The sequence below is a fragment of the Somniosus microcephalus genome, chromosome 8, assembly GCF_052327205.1.
Source record: "Somniosus microcephalus isolate GS21.2 chromosome 8, FLI_Smic_1.0, whole genome shotgun sequence".
In the NCBI taxonomy this organism is placed as follows: Eukaryota; Metazoa; Chordata; class Chondrichthyes; order Squaliformes; family Somniosidae; genus Somniosus; species Somniosus microcephalus.
Genome location: NC_140994.1, coordinates 196,688,506 through 196,707,562, shown reverse-complemented (window position 1 = coordinate 196,707,562; position 19,057 = coordinate 196,688,506). Strand labels below are relative to the sequence as shown.

Genomic DNA, 19,057 nt, shown 5'->3' with positions numbered 1-19,057 from the left:
GTAGTTGTGATGATTTCTCTGCTAAGACCACTCATTCCCTGTTGAAGGGGGATTGCATAGACACCCCATATATAACTCAAGACTGCAAAAGATGCACGTCTTGGTGGCTTTCAAATTTCTAGCATTTAATTATTTTATTTAATAGTTTTCCCCTTTTTATGCATTCTGCACCATATTTGTTCTACTGTATATGGATTAATTCTTATTAAAATACACTATTGTGTGATAAGCAATTTATTTAATTGGTGAACACATTAAACAATACTACATTTGACATATAAAATGTAATTTCAGTATTGTGCTCATCATTCAATTCAAATGTTGGTTGCTGAATGATCACAAATCAATTTAACACATGGAAACAATGCAATCACTGAATATTAAAACACAAAATTGCACTAATATATCAATTATTGAATTGCCATCGTTTTTTCAAAAGTTATAACAAATATGTTTTCTCTTATTTTCCATTAATATGATTGACTTGATATAATTAATTCAATAAACGGCAAGTTGACAGTACACAGTGATTTATTATATATATATATATATCTCAGGAACATTCAACAGAGGAAACCTCTTGTGATAACAAAATCAGTAAAAATAGATTGAATTTTGACACTGAATTGATGCCTGCTTGCTATAACAAATAATAATATCATTGACAACCATCTAAAATAGCTTTTTTATCAGAAAATATCAGCATAATTAATTTGTTTTCTAATGAATATACTTAAGGAATCTTAAATCATCTAGAAGAAAATATTCTTAGACAAGATGTTCCAGATAGCTTTATTTACTAATTGTGAGATCTACAATCTTGAGACCATAATTGTAAATTTTATCTGATTAGCTTAAAAACTGTAAATCTTTTTAAAACATTGCCAGCTTTTATAATCCTATATACGAGAGAGAATAATGGTCCGTCCAACTAAATTCTGCAGAATCTGTTCTGTGTTCAGCATTGTTCACTTGGTAAAGTCAGTTCTTTTTTGTAGTTTTCTTTATGCTGTAGAGATAATTATTGAGCAGTAAAGAAAGGTTGTCATGTAAATGAAACTTTTAGTTTTCTAAAAACATATTTTCCTATTTAATCCTAATTTTAATCTTTGAATCCAAGGACATTTTTTGGACAACTTATCATCACCAGTTGGTTAGAAGAATCATGTCGAGGTGTCTATGGATAAGTTGCTGGTCCCTCTACAAGTATACGTTAGAATATCTGCACTGATTTTCTTTTGTGTTGTACAAGTAAACAATTATGTCCTGATTATAAAGCGCAGTTTTTAAAATTAGTGCATATATAGAACAACATTGCCCAGATTTTGTGATGGTAATGACGGTGAAACTGTCAGTGTTCGTCATCATTACTCCTCTGAAAGTGACAGCAACTTCTGGAGTCAGTGTATGTGTAGATAAACATGGAAATTCAGAAGCTGCCGTCAGTCATTCCCTGCTCCTCCACAAGGTGTGCTGTGGAACTCCCCAGAGCCAGTGATCAATTCAAATCACAGTGAAATATAGTTCCTGACGAAAACATCCCCTAATACGCTGGAATATCGCCGCTAAAAAACCCCCCAAAAGTTAAGCCTTGTTGAAAGAGCTGTAACGGCGTATTGCCTGCTCAACAACAGTTCTGGCCCTGAAAAACTAATTTTATATTTGTCAAATGTTTCCATTAATATGATAAGAAATACATTTTTAATATAATTTTTGTTTATGATATTTCAGCTTCTACCTTAAACCTATGTGTATACTCCAATCTTTATTTTGCTCTCTGTAAAATTTATAAAAAGTAAATTATAATCTCAGCATTTTAATTTCTGGTTTGTGTCTGCGAGAATTTTTAAAAATGTGATTGGTTACTTAGCCTGCTTGATCATATTACTGTTGCTGAACGCTGGAGATTTGGCGCCAGACTCAAACTAATGTCGGGAGAGCTGAAATTCATGCCACAAAGATCGCTAGTTCTTTGTGGACAGCTTTCTTCAAGGTCAGCGGCGTGTGCTGTTGCTTCACCGCTGACTGCAAATTCCGGGCCATTATTTAACTTTCATTAAACTCTGTGTATGTTGTCAAGTCAGAAACAAGATAAACTCTTACAGCCTTTCCTAGAAATAATGATGCTGCTAGCTACAAACTGGGAGAAAATGAACAATTCGGTGCCAACATAAATTTTATAAGGAGCGTCTACAAGAAGCTTTAAGATGTTAAATAAGAGAGTGAGTATTGTATTTACCTCTCCATGAAGTTAATAATATTCTTTCCAATTTCGGACTCAGGGTTCAAACACTTTCTTTTACCACTTTGCAAGGTGACACTGTAAAGTGAGAGAAAAGGTTAATTAATTAAAGTTTTCTTTCATCTCGAATGAGTTTTGTGGTGGAATAGATAAATGATGACTTACATGATCTCCACATTTTCACAAAAATTCTGTTTCAACAAGATTTTAACATTTCTCATTTTCATTGAAGGATGTAACACGTTTATTGTCTCAATGCATTTGCAACGACTCTGGTTAGGCAGGCGAGGTTGGGCTGCAAAAGCAAATAAAAAAGGTATTAGATATTTACACCCAGTACCATTTGCAAACCATCAACATTCATCTTATGTAACAGTAATTTCTTCCATTCTGAAGTTATAGTCTAGTTTCATGTTTATCAGAACTATATTCAGAATAAAAAATAACAAAGCAGAATACATAAGTTAAATCCATAGCAGATATCTTACCCTCTGCAAATGCCAGACATAGAGCAATGACTGACAACACACTGAGTAACACTTTGCTGGCCATTTTTTTGTCAAATCCCTCCTACTTCCTCTTTAGCTTTAGATGCTTTTGGTAAAGTGTCTGAAACCCAGTAGATAAAGCCTCTTTATATAGGCTGTGTGGTTATATTTGCCAAGACAATTGGGTAACATCAAATACTTACGTAATTGGAAATGTACAGTGGGGGAAATTTCATTTTTGAAATGGAAATTCTACCATCAAATCAAAACTACCTCCATTACTGGGAAAGAGGAAAGTTTAAAATGAATATTGATTAAGTGATTATTAAATTCAGTGTTACTTGAAGGAAACCAATTAAATAAGTTAACATTATGAGGTTAGTTATGAGTTTAGTTCAATCTTAATTGTAATGCTTAAGTTCCAACCCAAGGAAAAACTGAAAGATGAAATGGACACTCATATGATTTATAAAACTGTATAAACATAGCTTTAAGTTTGTCATTAGATTATGGAATTTAACATTCAATTTTTTTAAAACTGTCTGTGCCACACTTTACTATGGATATATGCTGTGTGATGTATGCTCATTTAAATTTTATGAACTTTGAAAAACAGTATAGTGTTAAAGTTTGAACTCCAGCTCTTATTCTATGTCAGCAAGGAAGAGTTTACACCAGCTGTTCCAGAAAATGAATCTGGTGGGCTTTGGAATGCAATAGCCTTCTTATTAAATCTGTTAAATACTAATTTTGACATCTATAAATTACATGTCCTTTGAAAATAACTGTTTCAAAAACAAAATTGAAATGAAGTACAGGCTTTTAGTTAAAAAATGTATAAACATAAATTAATAGAACAGAACAAAATATGTTTTCTGAGTTTATGATTGGCTGTGTTCACTTACACACCCTTTAACAATTGTTTACGGCTTGGTTAAAATTATGATTCCATTTTTAGTGCTTGTGCATAATGTAATTACATTCATCTTTTTGAAAGAAGACTCTCAGAAATGTAGATCACGTTTGAATTGTAAGATTTAGAGATGGCAATCTGGCTCTGACCGCCAGGGGGCAATGGAGATCTGCTGCAACAGAAACTCAAAACCGTGCAGTAGAACGGCAGGTTAAAAAGTTCAAAACCCTTATAATGATTACATAAACAGCATTTAATGTGCTTTTCAGTTGGATAAATTGTAATAATACATATAATTAAAATTTTAAAACATTGAAATGCCTAGATTTGCCCATTTGCTAAAGATTAAAGACATTTAAGCAAAAAGGAATTAAAGGCACAAATAAATGTCTCTCTATGAAAATTATAAAGCAAAATATAAACCTCTTGGCATCCAATAACCCACGTGAATATGCATCTATCCTCTCACTCCAGTTACTACGCTTTCACTAACCCAATTTCCTTAGTTCCACTGTGAGTGTCTTCTTTGAGTTTGATTTAATACCGTTTATGAATATCATACATAAAACATACACTGGCAGCTTTATTTTCTTGAGGGGCGAATGAACATTTAGGACCGTATTCTCCTCTGTTTGAAAATAGACATTTCTCCCATTTATCGCATTGAAATTTCCGTCCACTAAGAAAATTTCAGAGATAGGCGATTCCTAAGAATGCACATTCATTAGCAGGTACAACAAAATAGGCTCAAAACAGCTCAAAAATGCTTCTCAATAAGCTAACAAGATACTTAACTGGTACAACATCAAAGTTTGATCATCCAACTGTGAAGTGTGCAATGTTAGTGAGAAATAGATTGATGCCAAAAGGAAGCCTGATACATGAAACAGCTCATTCTTTATCGGGAAACTATTGTCGAGTTGCTCAGAAGGAGTAGCCTGTAGGAGTGGGATCATCAGTACTTGGAAGAAAGCAAAGAACCCATGGTGTGTAGCACATTGTTCAGATATTATATGGTCTGTATAATAGGTTGCATCAATGTGTCCAACACATTGAAGCACATACTAGTGCATGTAATGACAATGCAGTACCTAAATACATTATTACTCACAATGTACCATCTGCTTTTTTCATATAGCAAGGAGAAACCAATTGTTCTTGAACTGAATTGGAAGACCAGCCCTCAGAGCATTATCAATCATCGAAACCTGTCGCTTTAAACACACAGCAGCACAGATACATGTGAGATTTTATTTGTGGTTTTCAGGAGAAAGCATTGGGTTAGTCACAGAGCTCTGGTGCTGAAGAGTTACTGCTGGTAGTGGGCGAAGGAGGAAAGATGGAACAGTAGACCAAGTGTCCTTCATGACCATAGCAAATCTGTTTTCACATAAAGGCTGGTACAGCACAGGCATATATTGAGGAGGGAGTTGGTTCTTTGGTGATGTATATATATATATTTAATATATGGGCAAAAACTATGGCAGATGGAATTCAATGTGGAGGTCATCCACTTTGGATCTGAGAAAGACAAATCAGAATGTTTTCTTCATAGTGAGAGACTCGGAGCGGCATAGGGATTTTGGTGTCCATGTACACAAATCATTTAAAGCTAGTGTACAGGTACAAAAAGTAATCAAAAAGGCTAATGGAATATTAGCCTCTACGAAATTGGAGCACAAAAGTGAGAAAGTGATGCTTCAGTTGTACGGAGCCTTGTTCAGGCCCCACCTGGAGTACTGTGTTCATTTTTGGATACTGAACCTCAGGAAAGATATATTGGCCTTGGAAGGAGAACAGCATAGATTCACCAGAATTATACTGGGGGTTAAATGATGAAGACAGTTTACATAAACCTGATTTGTATTCCCTTCAGTTTAGAAGGTTGAGGGTGATCTAATCAATGTCTTTAAAAGGATAAAAGGATAAGAGTGGATACAGAGAAGCTATTTCCTCTGGAGGGGGAATCCAGAACAAGGGGCAGAATCTTAAAATTAGAACTAGGCCATTCAGGAGTGAAATCAGGGAGCACTTCTTCACAGAAAGGGTGGTAGAAATGTGGAATTCTCTTCCCAAAAGACTGTAGATGCTGGGCCAATTGAAATTTTCCAGACTGAGATAGATAGATTTTAATTCGTTAAGCGTATCAAGAGATATAGAGCAAAGGCAGTTAAATGGAGTTGAGGTACAGATCAATCATGATCTAATTGAATGGCGGAACAGGTTTGAGGGGCTGAATGGTCTGCTCCTGCCCTTATGTTCCAGCAATGATCTACTGCACTGAATAGTCCTTAACCTGTGGAACCAATTCTCCATTTTTCTCCTTCAAAGAGCTGTGTCACATTTGATTGCCTTTGTATTGAAACCTCACACATAACTCTAGAAAATATGCATTGATATTTATTATTTTCAAGAAAGGATCACATATCATTTGTATACTTATTCTTCACATTTAAGTATTCCATAGGGTAGCTGGTGAGCACAGAAAATCAGTAGACTCTGCTGATGTACCCTATGGCTGCCTGGAAGGACCCTGTGGCATAAACATTGAGGCCAGCAATGACCTTGAGTGTCACGTTTAGTGCAGTCCAAAGGATTAACTATCCATTTTTTGAATCAGTTGTTTCTGTTGAGCCGAATTCTCATCATGTATTCTTCTTCTGAGATGCTCGGGTAGCTGTCTCCGTTTTGGTAGATGTGTTCCTGGGGTGATTTATTTTGCAAGTTACACACCTCCTATTTCCTTTGCATTCTTGGTCTGGTTTCTTCCACCCCTCATACTGGTGTCTGCATGCTCTCAGATAAAGAAAACCACTCTTGGGGTAAAATTCAACTTCGGCAGGAAATCAAAGTGAGCAGCAGCTAACCTGCTGCCCATTATATACCCTGCCTGATTTTCTTTTCCATTGAAATCAATGGACAAAAGATCAGGTGGGGTGTATAATGGGCGGCCGATTCGCTACTGCCCATTTTGCACCCCCATTAAAGTTGAATTTCACTCCCTCTGTGTTACTAATTTCTAATACTGTTTTGGTGATACTTTGAAATCTTGCCCTTCATTAATGTTATCAATGCCAGATCTGCCCCTGAGTGTTAAGAACTCACCTTTTGATTGTAGGTATTTCCCTCCTCCTTCATAATTTTGCATGAGTTTCTCACATATTGGTGTTTTCTGAAATGTTCACTAATGTTCGCTAAGTAATTTTTAGAGAAGTAGGATCACTTGTTCAGAACTGACGAAAGGTCATCGACCTGAAACGTTAACTCTGTTTCTCTCTCCACAGATGCTGCCTGACCTGCTGAGTATTTCCAGCACTTTCTGTTTTTATTTCAGATTTCCAGCACTTTCTGTTTTTATTTCAGATTTCCAGCATCTGCAGTATTTTGCTTTTGTAACTCTACCAGAAATGGCTTTTTACCAGTAATCTGCAAGATTCCTTCTCCTTTCATTTTCTTGTTCCTTTTGCTAATTCAAACTATGCCTGTTATGTTCTGTATGGACTCAATACAATTGAAAATTGAAAATAAAAGGATATGTAACATCATTTTATTTAAATTGAGAAAGCATATTAATGAATCCTGCATTTGTCACATTTGGTTGTAAAAATAATACAATTGTGTATTAAATTAAAGAAATCAAACCAAACAATTATCAATATTATAAATGCTCCATTTAATACAATGCAAACATCTCAATAACTCCAAAAGTTACAGAATTTATTCTCTTACATGAATGTCATATAAACTGGCATAATATAAAAGTAACACTGATTCCAAAGGTGAAAGCATGCCTTGTACAGTGACATATAAAAGCAGGAAAATTCAAAACTAGAAAGCTCTTGGATACTAAATCAACAAAAACAGCTAGAATGTTGTTGATTATTCTGAGGCTTATAATTATAACAAGTTATTTTATTGTATCTAATGATCTAAAATAGCTTATTTGTATCAGAATCAGTGTCAGCATAATTATGAGAGCTAAACTGCAATAGCTGATAAAAATTAACAAAATACAAAAATTGGGGTTTTACGATTAGTTTAAGAGCCAGCTAATCTTTGTTACACGTGTGTACTTAATGAATGCTGAGTTGTCAATAAGCAATGATTATTCTGTCTTCTTGCTACAGACAGGTCAGTTTATTAAATGTGAAAATAAGAATTCAAAGCACATAATAAATCCATGTTTTTTTAAGCATCTAATGATGAACTGATGGATTTCAAATTTCTGTAAAACTTTGTACCACTCGGCCAGCAATATAAGATTTTCCGTTGTTCTGCATGCATGGTCACTTAATGGCTCATTCTCCTGTGAAGAAGTATTTTCATCAGTATTTGTTGGATTGCAGTTTATTGAAAGAAAAGCATATTTCCAATGATAGAATGCATTTTAACTTTTACAACATGTTTTCTGGTACAGTTTTATTAATTCAGCTGAATATCTCCAAAAATAAGCATTTTTAATAAGGGTGTTCAGTCCTCGAGTAACCCGATTTAAAAATAACTGAAAATGACTTAAAAAACTATGCTGAACCATTTAATAGTTTCATTGGTGTACACTAGTCAGTTTCTTAATACATTAAATATTTTTTTGATCTGAAAAAACTATTAAAACTTGCCCACTAGCGCCTGTGCGCTTAAGAAAATGAACGCAATTTGAAGAACCTTCCCGAACGAGCACAATCGGCGGAATCTCACAGTTTTGTCCTGGGGGTGTGGACAGTTTTGTGGTCGGGGCCTGATTTGGGTGAATTGAATCTTGAACCAGTGTAAAAGAATGTGGATAACATGAACATAAGTGGTTTTGAGCATAACTCACATTTAAAATTCCCCGATCTTTTACGTTGGTTCGGCCAAATCCACCTAGATTGCACTGATATTACTACTGTAAATGAGCGTATCTCTACCCCACTTTGTATTAAACCTCTCCGGTTTACTCTTTAGTGTGTTTATTACATACTTACTTTCTCATAACATTAATCATTCTCCTCCCTACTTCTGAGGCAGGGTTCAAGCACATTCTTTTGCGATTTTGCAAGTTGACACTAAGGGGAAATTAAACCACAATTAATTGAAAGTTACTTCCATCTTAACATCTGCTTAATAAGTATAAGAAAGATGGTGACTTACATGATCTCAATGTTCGGGCACAGACTGTGTTGAAAGAAAATTTTAACATTGTTGATTCTCATAGACGGTTGTAACTCTTCTACTTGGGTAATGCATCTGCAACGTCTCTGTTTAGGTAAGCGAGGTAGAGCTACAATAGGAAACAGTAGACTCTTAAACTTTCATTGACAATTTTTAACTCAAACTCAGTTGCGTTAAAATATATCAGTATTGTAATCCATTTTTATTGTTAAATTCAGAATAAAAAGATCCCATAATTGTAAATATCTTACCGTCTGCAAATACCAGACACAGAGCGATGACTGAAAAAACAGTGACTGAAGCTTTGCTGACCATTTTTCTATCAAATCACTCCTACTTCCTCTTTGGTGTGAAATACTTCTTATGCGTAGAAGCAAGAAGTGAGAAACTTTATATAGTGTGTATGGGGTTGTAGTGACATCAAGTGACCGACACACACCAAGATTAAAAGGGAAATGCATTTTTCATTGCAAAACATTTTTTTGAACTAGCAGATACAACAAAGTTGGTGATTAGAATTTATTCCAAATCACAATTGTCTAGAAAGTGCAATTAAAAATGAGCAGTAAAATAAAATAATGAAATACTTTGTCATGATAAAATTATAGAAATGCTAAATAAAATAACATAGCTGCTGTGAAATTAGCTCAGTAAATTATTATATTTAAGAAATATCAAAATCACCATGGGACTGATAATACAATGTTTAGCGCCCATAGTGTTGCTGTGCATCAGGTGCTGGTGCCCCTTATCATCGGGAGCTGAGGCCTGAGATCTGCTCGGTGCCCGTTGTACATCATGCTTTATAATGAGAGCCAGAAGTACCGGTGGCACTGCGAGCTTGTGCACCTGCTGTGTGCCAGGCTCATTAAGGCCCTGTGAAAAATGCAAATGAGCTAATAGCCCCATAATGTGGTGCCTGAAAAAAGCTCCACTTAGCATCCTTATGAAATGGGTGCCACAAGAGATGAACAGTCACCACGTTGAGGCCTTTTCCTTAAAGTGAACTTGTACTTTGTTTGTTTGTTGCCAGCAGTTGCTGTGTTTGTTTCCACTGATTTCAATGCTGCTTTACTGTTTTGCTGTTTCCAAAACTGAATTTACTCAGAGATTCTTAAAGCTGTACTCCTTCTGCTATCTCTGCCAATTTCCCCAGGGGACTGACATTGGGTGCTCCCTGTATAAGAGCTAAGGAGATTCCTCTGGGCATCCTCTCTATATGCAGATTCAAGAGGAGGAGGTAGATCAGAGAAAGCTTGCAAGAAAGTGTGTTTATAACTTATGCAATTAAGTAAGAGTTATGCTATCACCTGGTCAAGGCAACAGTACCTGGATATGGCTGAAAAACCTGCATGCAGACGTTATTCCTAAGGATGCTGCAACAGAATATTACAGTAGTATTCCTGATGTTTGAGAGCTCTATTACTGCATTAGTGTCTTATCTTCAGTGTTACAAAACCAATTTGCCCAGGGAGACAGGAATTTCGCTGAGTCTGTCAGCTGTCTAAAGATTTTGAACAATTCTCATCCATCACTAAAAAGATTAACTGTTAGCTTTAATTTTTGATTGCTTGAATCCAAAGTGGGAATTTCCCCATTATTTTTTAAAATTATTTTTCAAGTAACTTTTACAAGAAAGAAGTCAATGAAGTTCCTTATTAAGAACTATGGCTGAAGTGGAGCTTTTGGCCGACAGACTGCCTCTATGTGACCCTTCCCAAATACCAGAGATTGGGTGACTAATATAAAGAGGGCAGGTACCCTGGAAGTCTGCTGCACTTGGAGCGGGGAATTTTGAATTGGCACCTTGCCACTCTATTGCAGGAGTGGGCCTTGTGGTCAAAAGACAAATAAAGAGTTTGAAAAAGTTGAGGATTTCCAAGCAACAATCAATCAATCACTCTGGGAATGATTCCCGTTAGGAAAAAAGCTTGGTGGCTCCCAATTGGGACGGATTCTTTCATGTTTCCAACATCTTACAGGCATACTTTCCCCTAGCCACAGCAAAGGCAGAGCGAGTGGGATTTCTGGTGGGAAATGTCATCCAGGAATTGGATTGCACCCCAATTTCCCCCCACCCCTTACCCAACTTGTGTTCTCGTTCATTCTTACCAGGCCCAAAAATTTCAGGTCTAAAATGTTGAATAAACTATTTAAAAATAAAACATTCAAGCCAATCATTATTTTATACCAGGTCCATCTCTATATGACTAATCTAAACTGAACTTCTGGCTTAGAGATAATGTAGAGATTGTTGAGAAGCAATATCATGACTAAGTATTCACAGGAGTTTCCCAGCATTAGAAACAGCATGATTTGGTGACTATGTAATCAAATCTACATCAGACATAGCAATATAGAAACATAGAAGATAGGAGCAGGAGTAGGCCATTCGGCCCCTCGAGCCTGTTCCGCTATTTAATGAGATCATGGCTGATCATCCAAATTCAGTACCCTGTCCCTGCTTTCTCCCCATATCCCTTGATCCCTTTAGCCTTAAGAAATATATCTAACTCCTTCTTGAATATATTTAATGAATTGGCCTCAACTGCCTTCTTTGGTAGAGAATTCCATAGGTTCACCACTCTCTGGGTGAAGAAATTCCTCTTCATCTCATGCCTAAATTTACTTTTGCCATTGTAACAAAACATTATAAAAGGCAAGTTTTAGCACTATAAAGAATTATTAAGACTGTTTTCTCTTCCCCCACATTTCTGCAATGTGGACGAGTTTCCAGGGGACAGGGACTAATGATGTCAGAAGCACTCACATCAACAAGCAGCTGCCTGTCACTTCTTATTTCCCTCCCCCTTCAGCCATGACAAAGACTGCAAATGGGTTGAAATGCCTTCTGAGCCTTTCCAAATGCTTTCAAAATTATTTGTCTCCTATTCTGACACATCCTGGGTTGACAAATAGCAGGTAACATTCATGCCACATAAATGCCAGATAAGACTATCTTAAACAAGAAAATACCCAACCACCTGCTCTGACCTTCAATAGCACCTTCATCGTCAAGTCCCGCACCATCAATATCTTTGAGTTCACCACTGGCCAGATGTTTAACAGGACCAACCAAATAAACTATGGCCCAGAAACTTTGCTCGCGGCCCTCCCACGGGTGGAGGGCTTCGATTTGGAACAATCTGCGTCTGGACCGGAGGGCTCCCGGGAGGCGCAGAATTCCACTGCTGTGCCTCCTCAAGCTGTCGGTGTGCAGGGCACGCGTATCCCAGGGGCGCAGGTAGTTTGCAGCGTCCCTGGGATCACGTGGGCCATGGGGAGCCAATCAGAGCAGAGAATCTCCATTCATAGATTTGACAGGAAGATCTGTCAAATCTATGAATAGAGATCAGCCTCAAAACATAAGTAAAATTTCAAATAATTTTTTTTTTTAAATCACATTTTTAAAATGACTATAAATTACATAAATTAACTATTTTAAATTTTAAAAAATTAAAGTTTTTAACGGGGCTAAAAATAAACTTACCTTTCTTTAAAGTATTTTAAAATGATAAATCAGTGGAAAAGTTTTTTTTTTACTTACTTCAACTGTTAGCCTGGTAAAAGTAGGCCTTGCACCTGCTTTTCTAGGCGCAGCAGTTTCTGACTTACCTGGACTGCAGCAACTATGAAAAAAACGGAAGTTCCAGGCGTACGCGCTGCCTCTCCGGCACAGGCGTTTGAGCTGTGAAGCCCTTTCTTCAGAGAACGGAAGTTCCAGTTTCCAGCACATGCACAGTGCATGCCTAAAACTGGCACTTCCATTGGCCCTACGGGTGAGTACACAGCGTACACACCCGTAGGGAACGGAATTTACAGGCCAATGTGACTACAAGAGCAGCGCAGAGAGCGGGTACTCTGACGAGTGGCTCACCCCTGACCCCTCAAAGCCTCTCCACCATCTACAAGGCTCAAGTCAGGAGTGTGTGGAATATTCACCACTCACCTGGGTGGGTGCAGCTCCAGCACCACTCAAGCAGGTTGACACCGTCTAGGACAAAGCAATCTGCCACTGGACTCAATTACCATCTTCTCAAGAGCAACCAGGGATGGGCAATAAATTACAGCCTTGCCAGCGATGCCCACATCATGAGAATGAATAAAATAAAGTCACAGGCCTAGCCATGATTTTTTTTATGACCGGTCGATATGAATCTATTGAAATTAGTAGAAGTGTGTTTTTTAACCAGTGAGAAACGTGTTACATTATATCACAAGAACGGATGAACTTGCTGAAGTATGTGAAGTTTGTTCGTTGGATTTATATACTTCTTGGTAAATAGAGTCATAACGGCACAGAAGGAAGGCATTCAGCCCATCGAGTCCATGCTGGCTCTCTGTAGAGCAATCCAGTCAGTCCTATTCCCCCGCTCTATCCCCGTAGCCCTGCAAGTTTATTTCCCTCAAGTGCCTATCCAGTCTCCCCTTGAAAACATTGAGGCCTAGAAATTCAGTTGTTTGCGCCAGCCGCTAGCGCCTTAGGAGGAGGAGATGTGGGGTGCTAGGCGGCTAGCGGCCGGGCGCAGCGCGATCTGCGCCTCTCCCCAACTTCAGTAAAGATTTAGCGGCGGCGCAAAGCCTTTGTGCGCGCTCAGCTGCGCGCGCAGATCCTGACGTCATTTCATCATGCAACGCCCTTTGTGCGCCCCGAACCGGAAATTCAGTGGCGCCGCCCTTCTTTGCGCCTGCGCCCCCAGCGACTGGTAGAGGGGAACGGTTCCCAGTCGCTGCGGGGCGCGGGGGGCGCTATTTAAAGGGGACTCCTCCTGCAGTATAAGTGGCAGCCATTTTGTGCCAATCCCTCTGTGTGAGAGATGGATATTTGGAGAGAGACAAAGGCAGAGAGCTTTCTGCTTTGACTCAGCGCTTGCACAGGTACTTGTGGCTTCAGGCCAGAGCTTTGCACTTGGATTTCACTTTCAGTGCCATAGCCTTGAGTCGCCACATATAATGGGGGCTGCAATGGGTGGAAACGTTGGCTTTCTGCATTGCATTCAAAGAGATCAGAGACGCTGTGAGAGAGTGCCAGTCATGGCCAGACGGAGATTGGCCAACAGGCGTCGGCACAGGAGGCCTTACCCACCCAGGGTATACCGCCAGCAGTTCTCATATCTGAACATGTCTGAGGAGCAGTGTGTTCGGAGGATGCGATTCAGAAGGGAGGTGGTCACTGAGATCTGCCACCTGCTTCGCAGAGATCTGCAGCCACAGCTGAGGAGCAGGACGTCTCTGTCAGTGGCAGTGAAGGTGACGGTGGCTCTCAACTTCGATGCCACTGGCTCCTTCCAATCCGCTACTGGGGACATTGCCAACATCTCCCAGTTCGCGGTACATTGCTGCATCCGCCAGGTGAACAATGCCCTTTTCAGAAGGAGACGTCAGTACATCTCCTTCCCCATGACCCTGGACAAGCAGCAAGAGCGTGCAATCGGCTTTGAAAGAATAGCGGGCTTCCCCGTGGTTGAGGGTGTAGAACTGATGAACCAGCAATGGTCAGGCCTTGCTTCAGGGCTGCAGTGTGCAGGGCATGGCAGCCAAACAAGTCGACCCTTCCCCTTTAAGAGCTGACCGGCGCCAGCGTGTCTGCCTTCATTGAGCAACTCGCCGCACCTGCGCTGCGCCCGTCCTCGGTGTTAGTGCCCCGGATCGCCGGCTTAGCGCCTAATGATAGTCGTGCATCGCCTGCTTTAGCGCAGCAGCAACCTCTTGGGGCGATGCCACTGAATATCGGCGAAGGTGGTGCGAAGTTGCGCCGGGCGCAAACTTTAGCGGCCGCCCGGCTGTAGCGCCCCAAACGTGGCTATACTGAATTTCTAGGCCCGAGTGTCTCCGCTTCCACCACTTCCATCGGCAGCAAATTCCAGGTCCTCACCAATCGCTGCGTAAAAAAGTTTTTCCTCACATCCCCCCTGTATCTCTTGCCCAAAACCTTAAATCTGTGTCCCCTAGTCCTTGTACCATCAACTAGTGGGAACAGCCTTTCCCCGTCTAGCCTATCCACACCCATCATAATCTTGTACACTTCTATCAAATCACCCCACAACCTCCTTTGCTCTAATGAAAACAAATCCAGCTTCTCCAACCTGTCCTTGTAGCTAAGATCCCCCATCCCCGGAACCATTCTGGTAAATCTCCTCTGCGCCCTCTCAAGGGCCTTCACATCCTTCCTAAAGTGTGGTGACCAGAACTGGACGCAATACACCAGTTGTGGCCTAACCAGTGCTTTATAAAGGTTCAGCATAACTTCTCTACTTTTGTACTCAATACCTCTATTTATGAAGCCCAAGATCCCATGTGCTTTGTTAACCACTCTCTCAATATGTCCCGTCACCTTCAGGGACCCATTAACACCCAGGTCCCTCTGTCCCTGCACACTCTTTAAAACTGTGCCATTAAGTGTATATTTCCTCTCCCTGTTCCTTCTGCCAAAATGCATCACCTCACACTTCTCTGTATTAAATTCCATCTGCCACTTGTCTGCCCATTCTGCTAGCCTTTCTATGTCCTGTTGCAGTCAATTGATATCATCCTCACTGTTTGCCACACCCCCAGGTTTGGTGTCATCGGCAAATTTAGAAATTCTACTCTGTATTCCAATATCCAGGTCATTTATATATATCAAAAAAAGCAGTGGCCCCATCACTGACCCTTGGGGAACACCACTGACTGCCACCCTCCAGTCTGAAAAACAGCCATTTACCACAACTCACCGGGGGAGAAATTCGGTATCGCCCATTTTGAGGCGCGAATATCGGCCGGGCGCAAAGTTTAGTGCCCGGCGCAAATTATCGCCGGCGACTGCAAAATTCGCCTCTATCGCCGCTGGAGGTGATTGGAGCGCTAAATCAGGCGCTACACAACTCTCTTAAGGCGCTAAGGCCGAGGAGTGAGGCGCTACCTCAGAGGGCGGGTGCAGCGCAGGTGCTGTCAGTTAGCGATTGAACACAGACACACTGGCGCCGGTCAGTTCTTAAAGGGGAGGGTCGATCTTGCTCTGCAGCCACACCCTGCTCACTGGAGCCTTGAATCTCGGCCTGGACAGACCTGTGGTGAAATCTTCCAGCCAACGACTATGGAGAGGGCCAGGGAGTGAGCACAGCGCTTCAGCAAGCGTGCCTTGGAGGCTCTGGTTGGCGCAGTGGAGTGCAGAAGATCTCTACTTTACCTAGAGAGTGGCAGGAGGCCTTTGCCAAGCGAATACAGAAAAGCGTGGAGGGAGGTGGCTCACAGAGTGACCTCAAGCAGCATGGTGCCTAGGACCCCTGTGCAATGCAGGAAAAAGTTCAACGACCTCACTCGGGTCATCAGGGTGAGTGCCTTTTCCCAAAACCTCTTCATCCCTCCATCTCCACCTCACTTTATGGCCAGAGGGTCCTGAAAGCCCCAATGCCCAGCACTCATCCAACACCTATGGCCCTTTCATGAAACACACATGCACATTCCACACTTTGCATACAGTAAGGGCTATTCAACCATGGAAGGCATTTCAGGCAAGATCATGGCTGCATATTTGCTCAGACGCCGTCCTTTTTCTTGCAGGCCAAGCTGGCTCATAATAGGAGACAGCAGCAACGGACTGGTGGAGGGCGGCCTCACCTTCAAGCACTCAGCGATCTTGAGCAGCACATCCACAGGATTGTGGCAAGCCGGATGCTTGGTCCCGTCGCCACTGGAGACGCCGACCCCGTTCTGGACAGCAATGGTAAGGTCATCACCTTTTTGTCCTCTCTCCTTCCACTTGTTTCTCACAACAGCAGCCTTTGACACTTTCAATCCAAATCAGTACATCGCTGCACTCATGTCTCCCTTGCTGCCACCCTGTCCTCACGCTAAAGCCACTCTTGTACCTCCCTGCTTTCAGATGGTGATTCACCAGGTGAGGAGACGAGCCCTCAAGCTGCCATTGGGAGAGAAGCTGAAGGCAAGGAGGAAGAGGAAGCCGGACCATCAGCGCAACCCTCTGCCAAGGCAGCCCATGCCCATACTGGGGACATGCCTTCCCTGGAGGGGAGTGGGGGGGCATGGTCTGATGAGGGTGAAGCTCCAGGACCCAGCGGGCTGCAGCAACGCGAGGGGGTTAGGGAAGCTCGGGGGCCTTCTCCCCGGACGGAAAGTATGGCCTCGAGTCCTGCTGCACTGAACGCAGACGAGGAGCGGGTCCTCGCTGAAATGAGCGCCCAGGCGGAGCAAAGGCACACTGAGCTCATGGCTGCAGTGGCAAGGATGCCCGAATCCATTGAATCACTGATAAGGAGTGTGGAGCACTTCGCTGTAGCACAGGCGGCTGCCACGCAAATGCTAAGTGCTGCAATGCAGTCAGTGGCTGGTCTCATGCAGATGCAGATTGAGGCCACACGAGCACTAACTGCTGCCACCCTCGCTGGATCGGGCAGATTTCCCCGGGGCTCTCACCACGCCGCAGCAGGCCAGCAATCTGTGCTCCAGCAGATTGCTCCACATGTTGAAGTGCTGCCCCGTGGGAGTGCCAGTGTGTCGGTCGAGCAGGGAGTTGCTGTCCTCTCTCAAGAGGACAGCATTCCTGCTGCCACCACTGGCACTTCTCCACTGCAGTTGCCACCACCTGTAGGACAGACTGCTGCCGCCCATGTAGAGTTGGAGCAGTCAGCAGCCGGGCCCTCCAGGCCCAGAGCTGGTCCAGGCCATCCCTCAAGGGCATCTGCAGTCTCAGTTTCTGACACTCAGCAGCCTTCCCCCAGCCTTGCTGCAGCCAATGGGGTCCCATTACGGAGGAGCTGCAGGGTGGGAAGGGGGCAATTTCGCAAGGGAGGCAAATCACCCTCGAAGGGCAAAAAGTAGGAGGTGTGGCAAAATGTATTTCATTGTTTTATTGAAGGCCGAGGGTCGTGGTCAAATTTTTGTTACTGTTTTAGACATTGGCCCCGATTTTCGGCTTGTGTGGGGAATGGTCGGATTTCCCCGAATGTGGGGTTTCTGACACACATAAAAAAGTGTCAACCAGCCCCACGCAATTTTCCCTCAATTGGCCAATTAATTCCCAGCATGTGGGAAGCCTTGCTAATTGTCTAAATCGAGTCAGAAATCCCCACAGTATGATGTCATCATTCGTGGTGCTTTCAAGGTCCATGGCAAGCACTGCATCCTCTGAAGGCTTCCAAATGAACCATACAGGATGGCAGAGGAGCCTGCAGCAGCTGTGGCCAGTGCCAGACCCCGAGCTGCCTTCAAATTCGACGAGGCTTCACTGCAGGCATTATTGGATGGGGTTAGGGCCCACAAGGAGGTCCTCTTCCCTAGGTCAGGGAGGAAGAGGCCTCCCACTGAGACCAATGCTGCATGGATGCAGGTGTCAGCAGATGCCAACTCGCTGGGAGTCACCAGAGGAACCTTGGCATTACATCTGTAACTCCTTCCTTTACTCCCCCACAGTACCATCCAGAGCCCCCGTCCTCACTGTGGAGGAGGAAGAGGCTGTGCAGCCAGACTCCTCAGAGGAAGCTCCAACCTCTGAGGGTGCAGCGTCAGCAGAAGTAAGCGCACCCAGCACCAGCGCAGACACTCACACCTCGGGGGGACCTTCGGGACATAGAGTAGTGTTGTCACCTGGTGTTTCACAGCTGACAAGTGAGCCTCAGCAGATACTGGAGACAGGGACAGCAGTGGAGAGTCCTCGTCGGAGGGCGCAGGGCTCTGCCAGCTCAGCTCAGCTGCGCTGCATCTCGACCCTCTGCCTCTGGGTCCATCCGCAAGAGAAGAGGTGATGGATCTCCATGCACAGATGCAGGAGTCTCTGGCAGGTTTTGTCTCCGGGGTCGCTGCGAGTGTGGAGCGAATGGAGGAGTCTATAGCGACCATGAGCAGAGCCTTTGTGGAGTCATTGGTGCATGAACGCAGCACCATGGAAAGGTTGGCAACCTCCATGGAGGAGATAACTCGCCAGGGTACGGAAAACATGGTGAGTGCTCATAAGAGAATGACATCTCTTGAGGAGCGTTGGCCATCTGTTGAACAGAGAAACCAGATCTTCATGGAAGTCCTTCTGAGTAGGACTGCCAGTGCAGAAACGGGTCCCACTGGCCCCCTAAAGCGCAGCAAGGTGCTCTCAAGCCACTTCCAAGCGCTGGCCCCTTCTGGCTTGTGCAGCTTCAGGTGAGTGAGCAGCAGCCTGGTGCTCCTGGTAATCATCCTGCTGTTCCTGGTTCTGCTGCTGCCACCTCTGCTGTTGGAGATCCTCTAATGCCAGGAACGGAAGGTGCCAAAGGCCTCCCATGCTTCTAGCAGATG

General features: G+C 42.6%; 2 protein-coding genes across 2 annotated transcripts; both read right to left on the bottom strand.

The window, feature by feature from the left end:
- Positions 1 to 778: 778 nt before the first annotated feature.
- On the bottom strand, positions 779 to 2,855 carry LOC147114014 (interleukin-8-like). The gene is made up of 4 exons (XM_085994056.1): positions 2,731 to 2,855; positions 2,408 to 2,537; positions 2,240 to 2,320; positions 779 to 1,009 (listed from the first exon to the last, which is right to left on the bottom strand). The coding sequence occupies exons 1-4, from the start codon at positions 2,792 to 2,794 to the stop codon at positions 982 to 984; spliced, it is 303 nt and encodes a 100-aa protein (XP_085850182.1). The 5' UTR covers positions 2,795 to 2,855; the 3' UTR covers positions 779 to 981.
- A 4,437-nt stretch (positions 2,856 to 7,292) lies between these two features.
- Positions 7,293 to 9,172, bottom strand: LOC147114013 (C-X-C motif chemokine 13-like). Its single transcript, XM_085995521.1, has 4 exons — positions 9,043 to 9,172; positions 8,771 to 8,900; positions 8,605 to 8,685; positions 7,293 to 7,949 (listed from the first exon to the last, which is right to left on the bottom strand). Exons 1-4 carry the CDS (start codon positions 9,104 to 9,106, stop codon positions 7,934 to 7,936), a joined length of 291 nt encoding a protein of 96 aa, XP_085851647.1. The 5' UTR covers positions 9,107 to 9,172; the 3' UTR covers positions 7,293 to 7,933.
- Between the last annotated feature and the right edge of the window lie 9,885 nt (positions 9,173 to 19,057).

Coding starts and splice junctions, on each gene's coding strand:
- LOC147114013 (XM_085995521.1), bottom strand. CDS start 9,106: ATGGTCAGCAAAGCTTCAGTCACTGTTTTTTCAGTCATCGCTCTGTGT. Junction 8,901..9,042: donor GTGTCTGGTATTTGCAGACG/GTAAGATATTTA, acceptor TTCCTATTGTAG/CTCTACCTCGCTTACCTAAA. Junction 8,686..8,770: donor TGCCCGAACATTGAGATCAT/GTAAGTCACCAT, acceptor ATTTCCCCTTAG/TGTCAACTTGCAAAATCGCA.
- LOC147114014 (XM_085994056.1), bottom strand. CDS start 2,794: ATGGCCAGCAAAGTGTTACTCAGTGTGTTGTCAGTCATTGCTCTATGT. Junction 2,321..2,407: donor TGTGAAAATGTGGAGATCAT/GTAAGTCATCAT, acceptor CTCACTTTACAG/TGTCACCTTGCAAAGTGGTA. Junction 1,010..2,239: donor ATTATTAACTTCATGGAGAG/GTAAATACAATA, acceptor TTATCTCTACAG/CATAAAGAAAACTACAAAAA.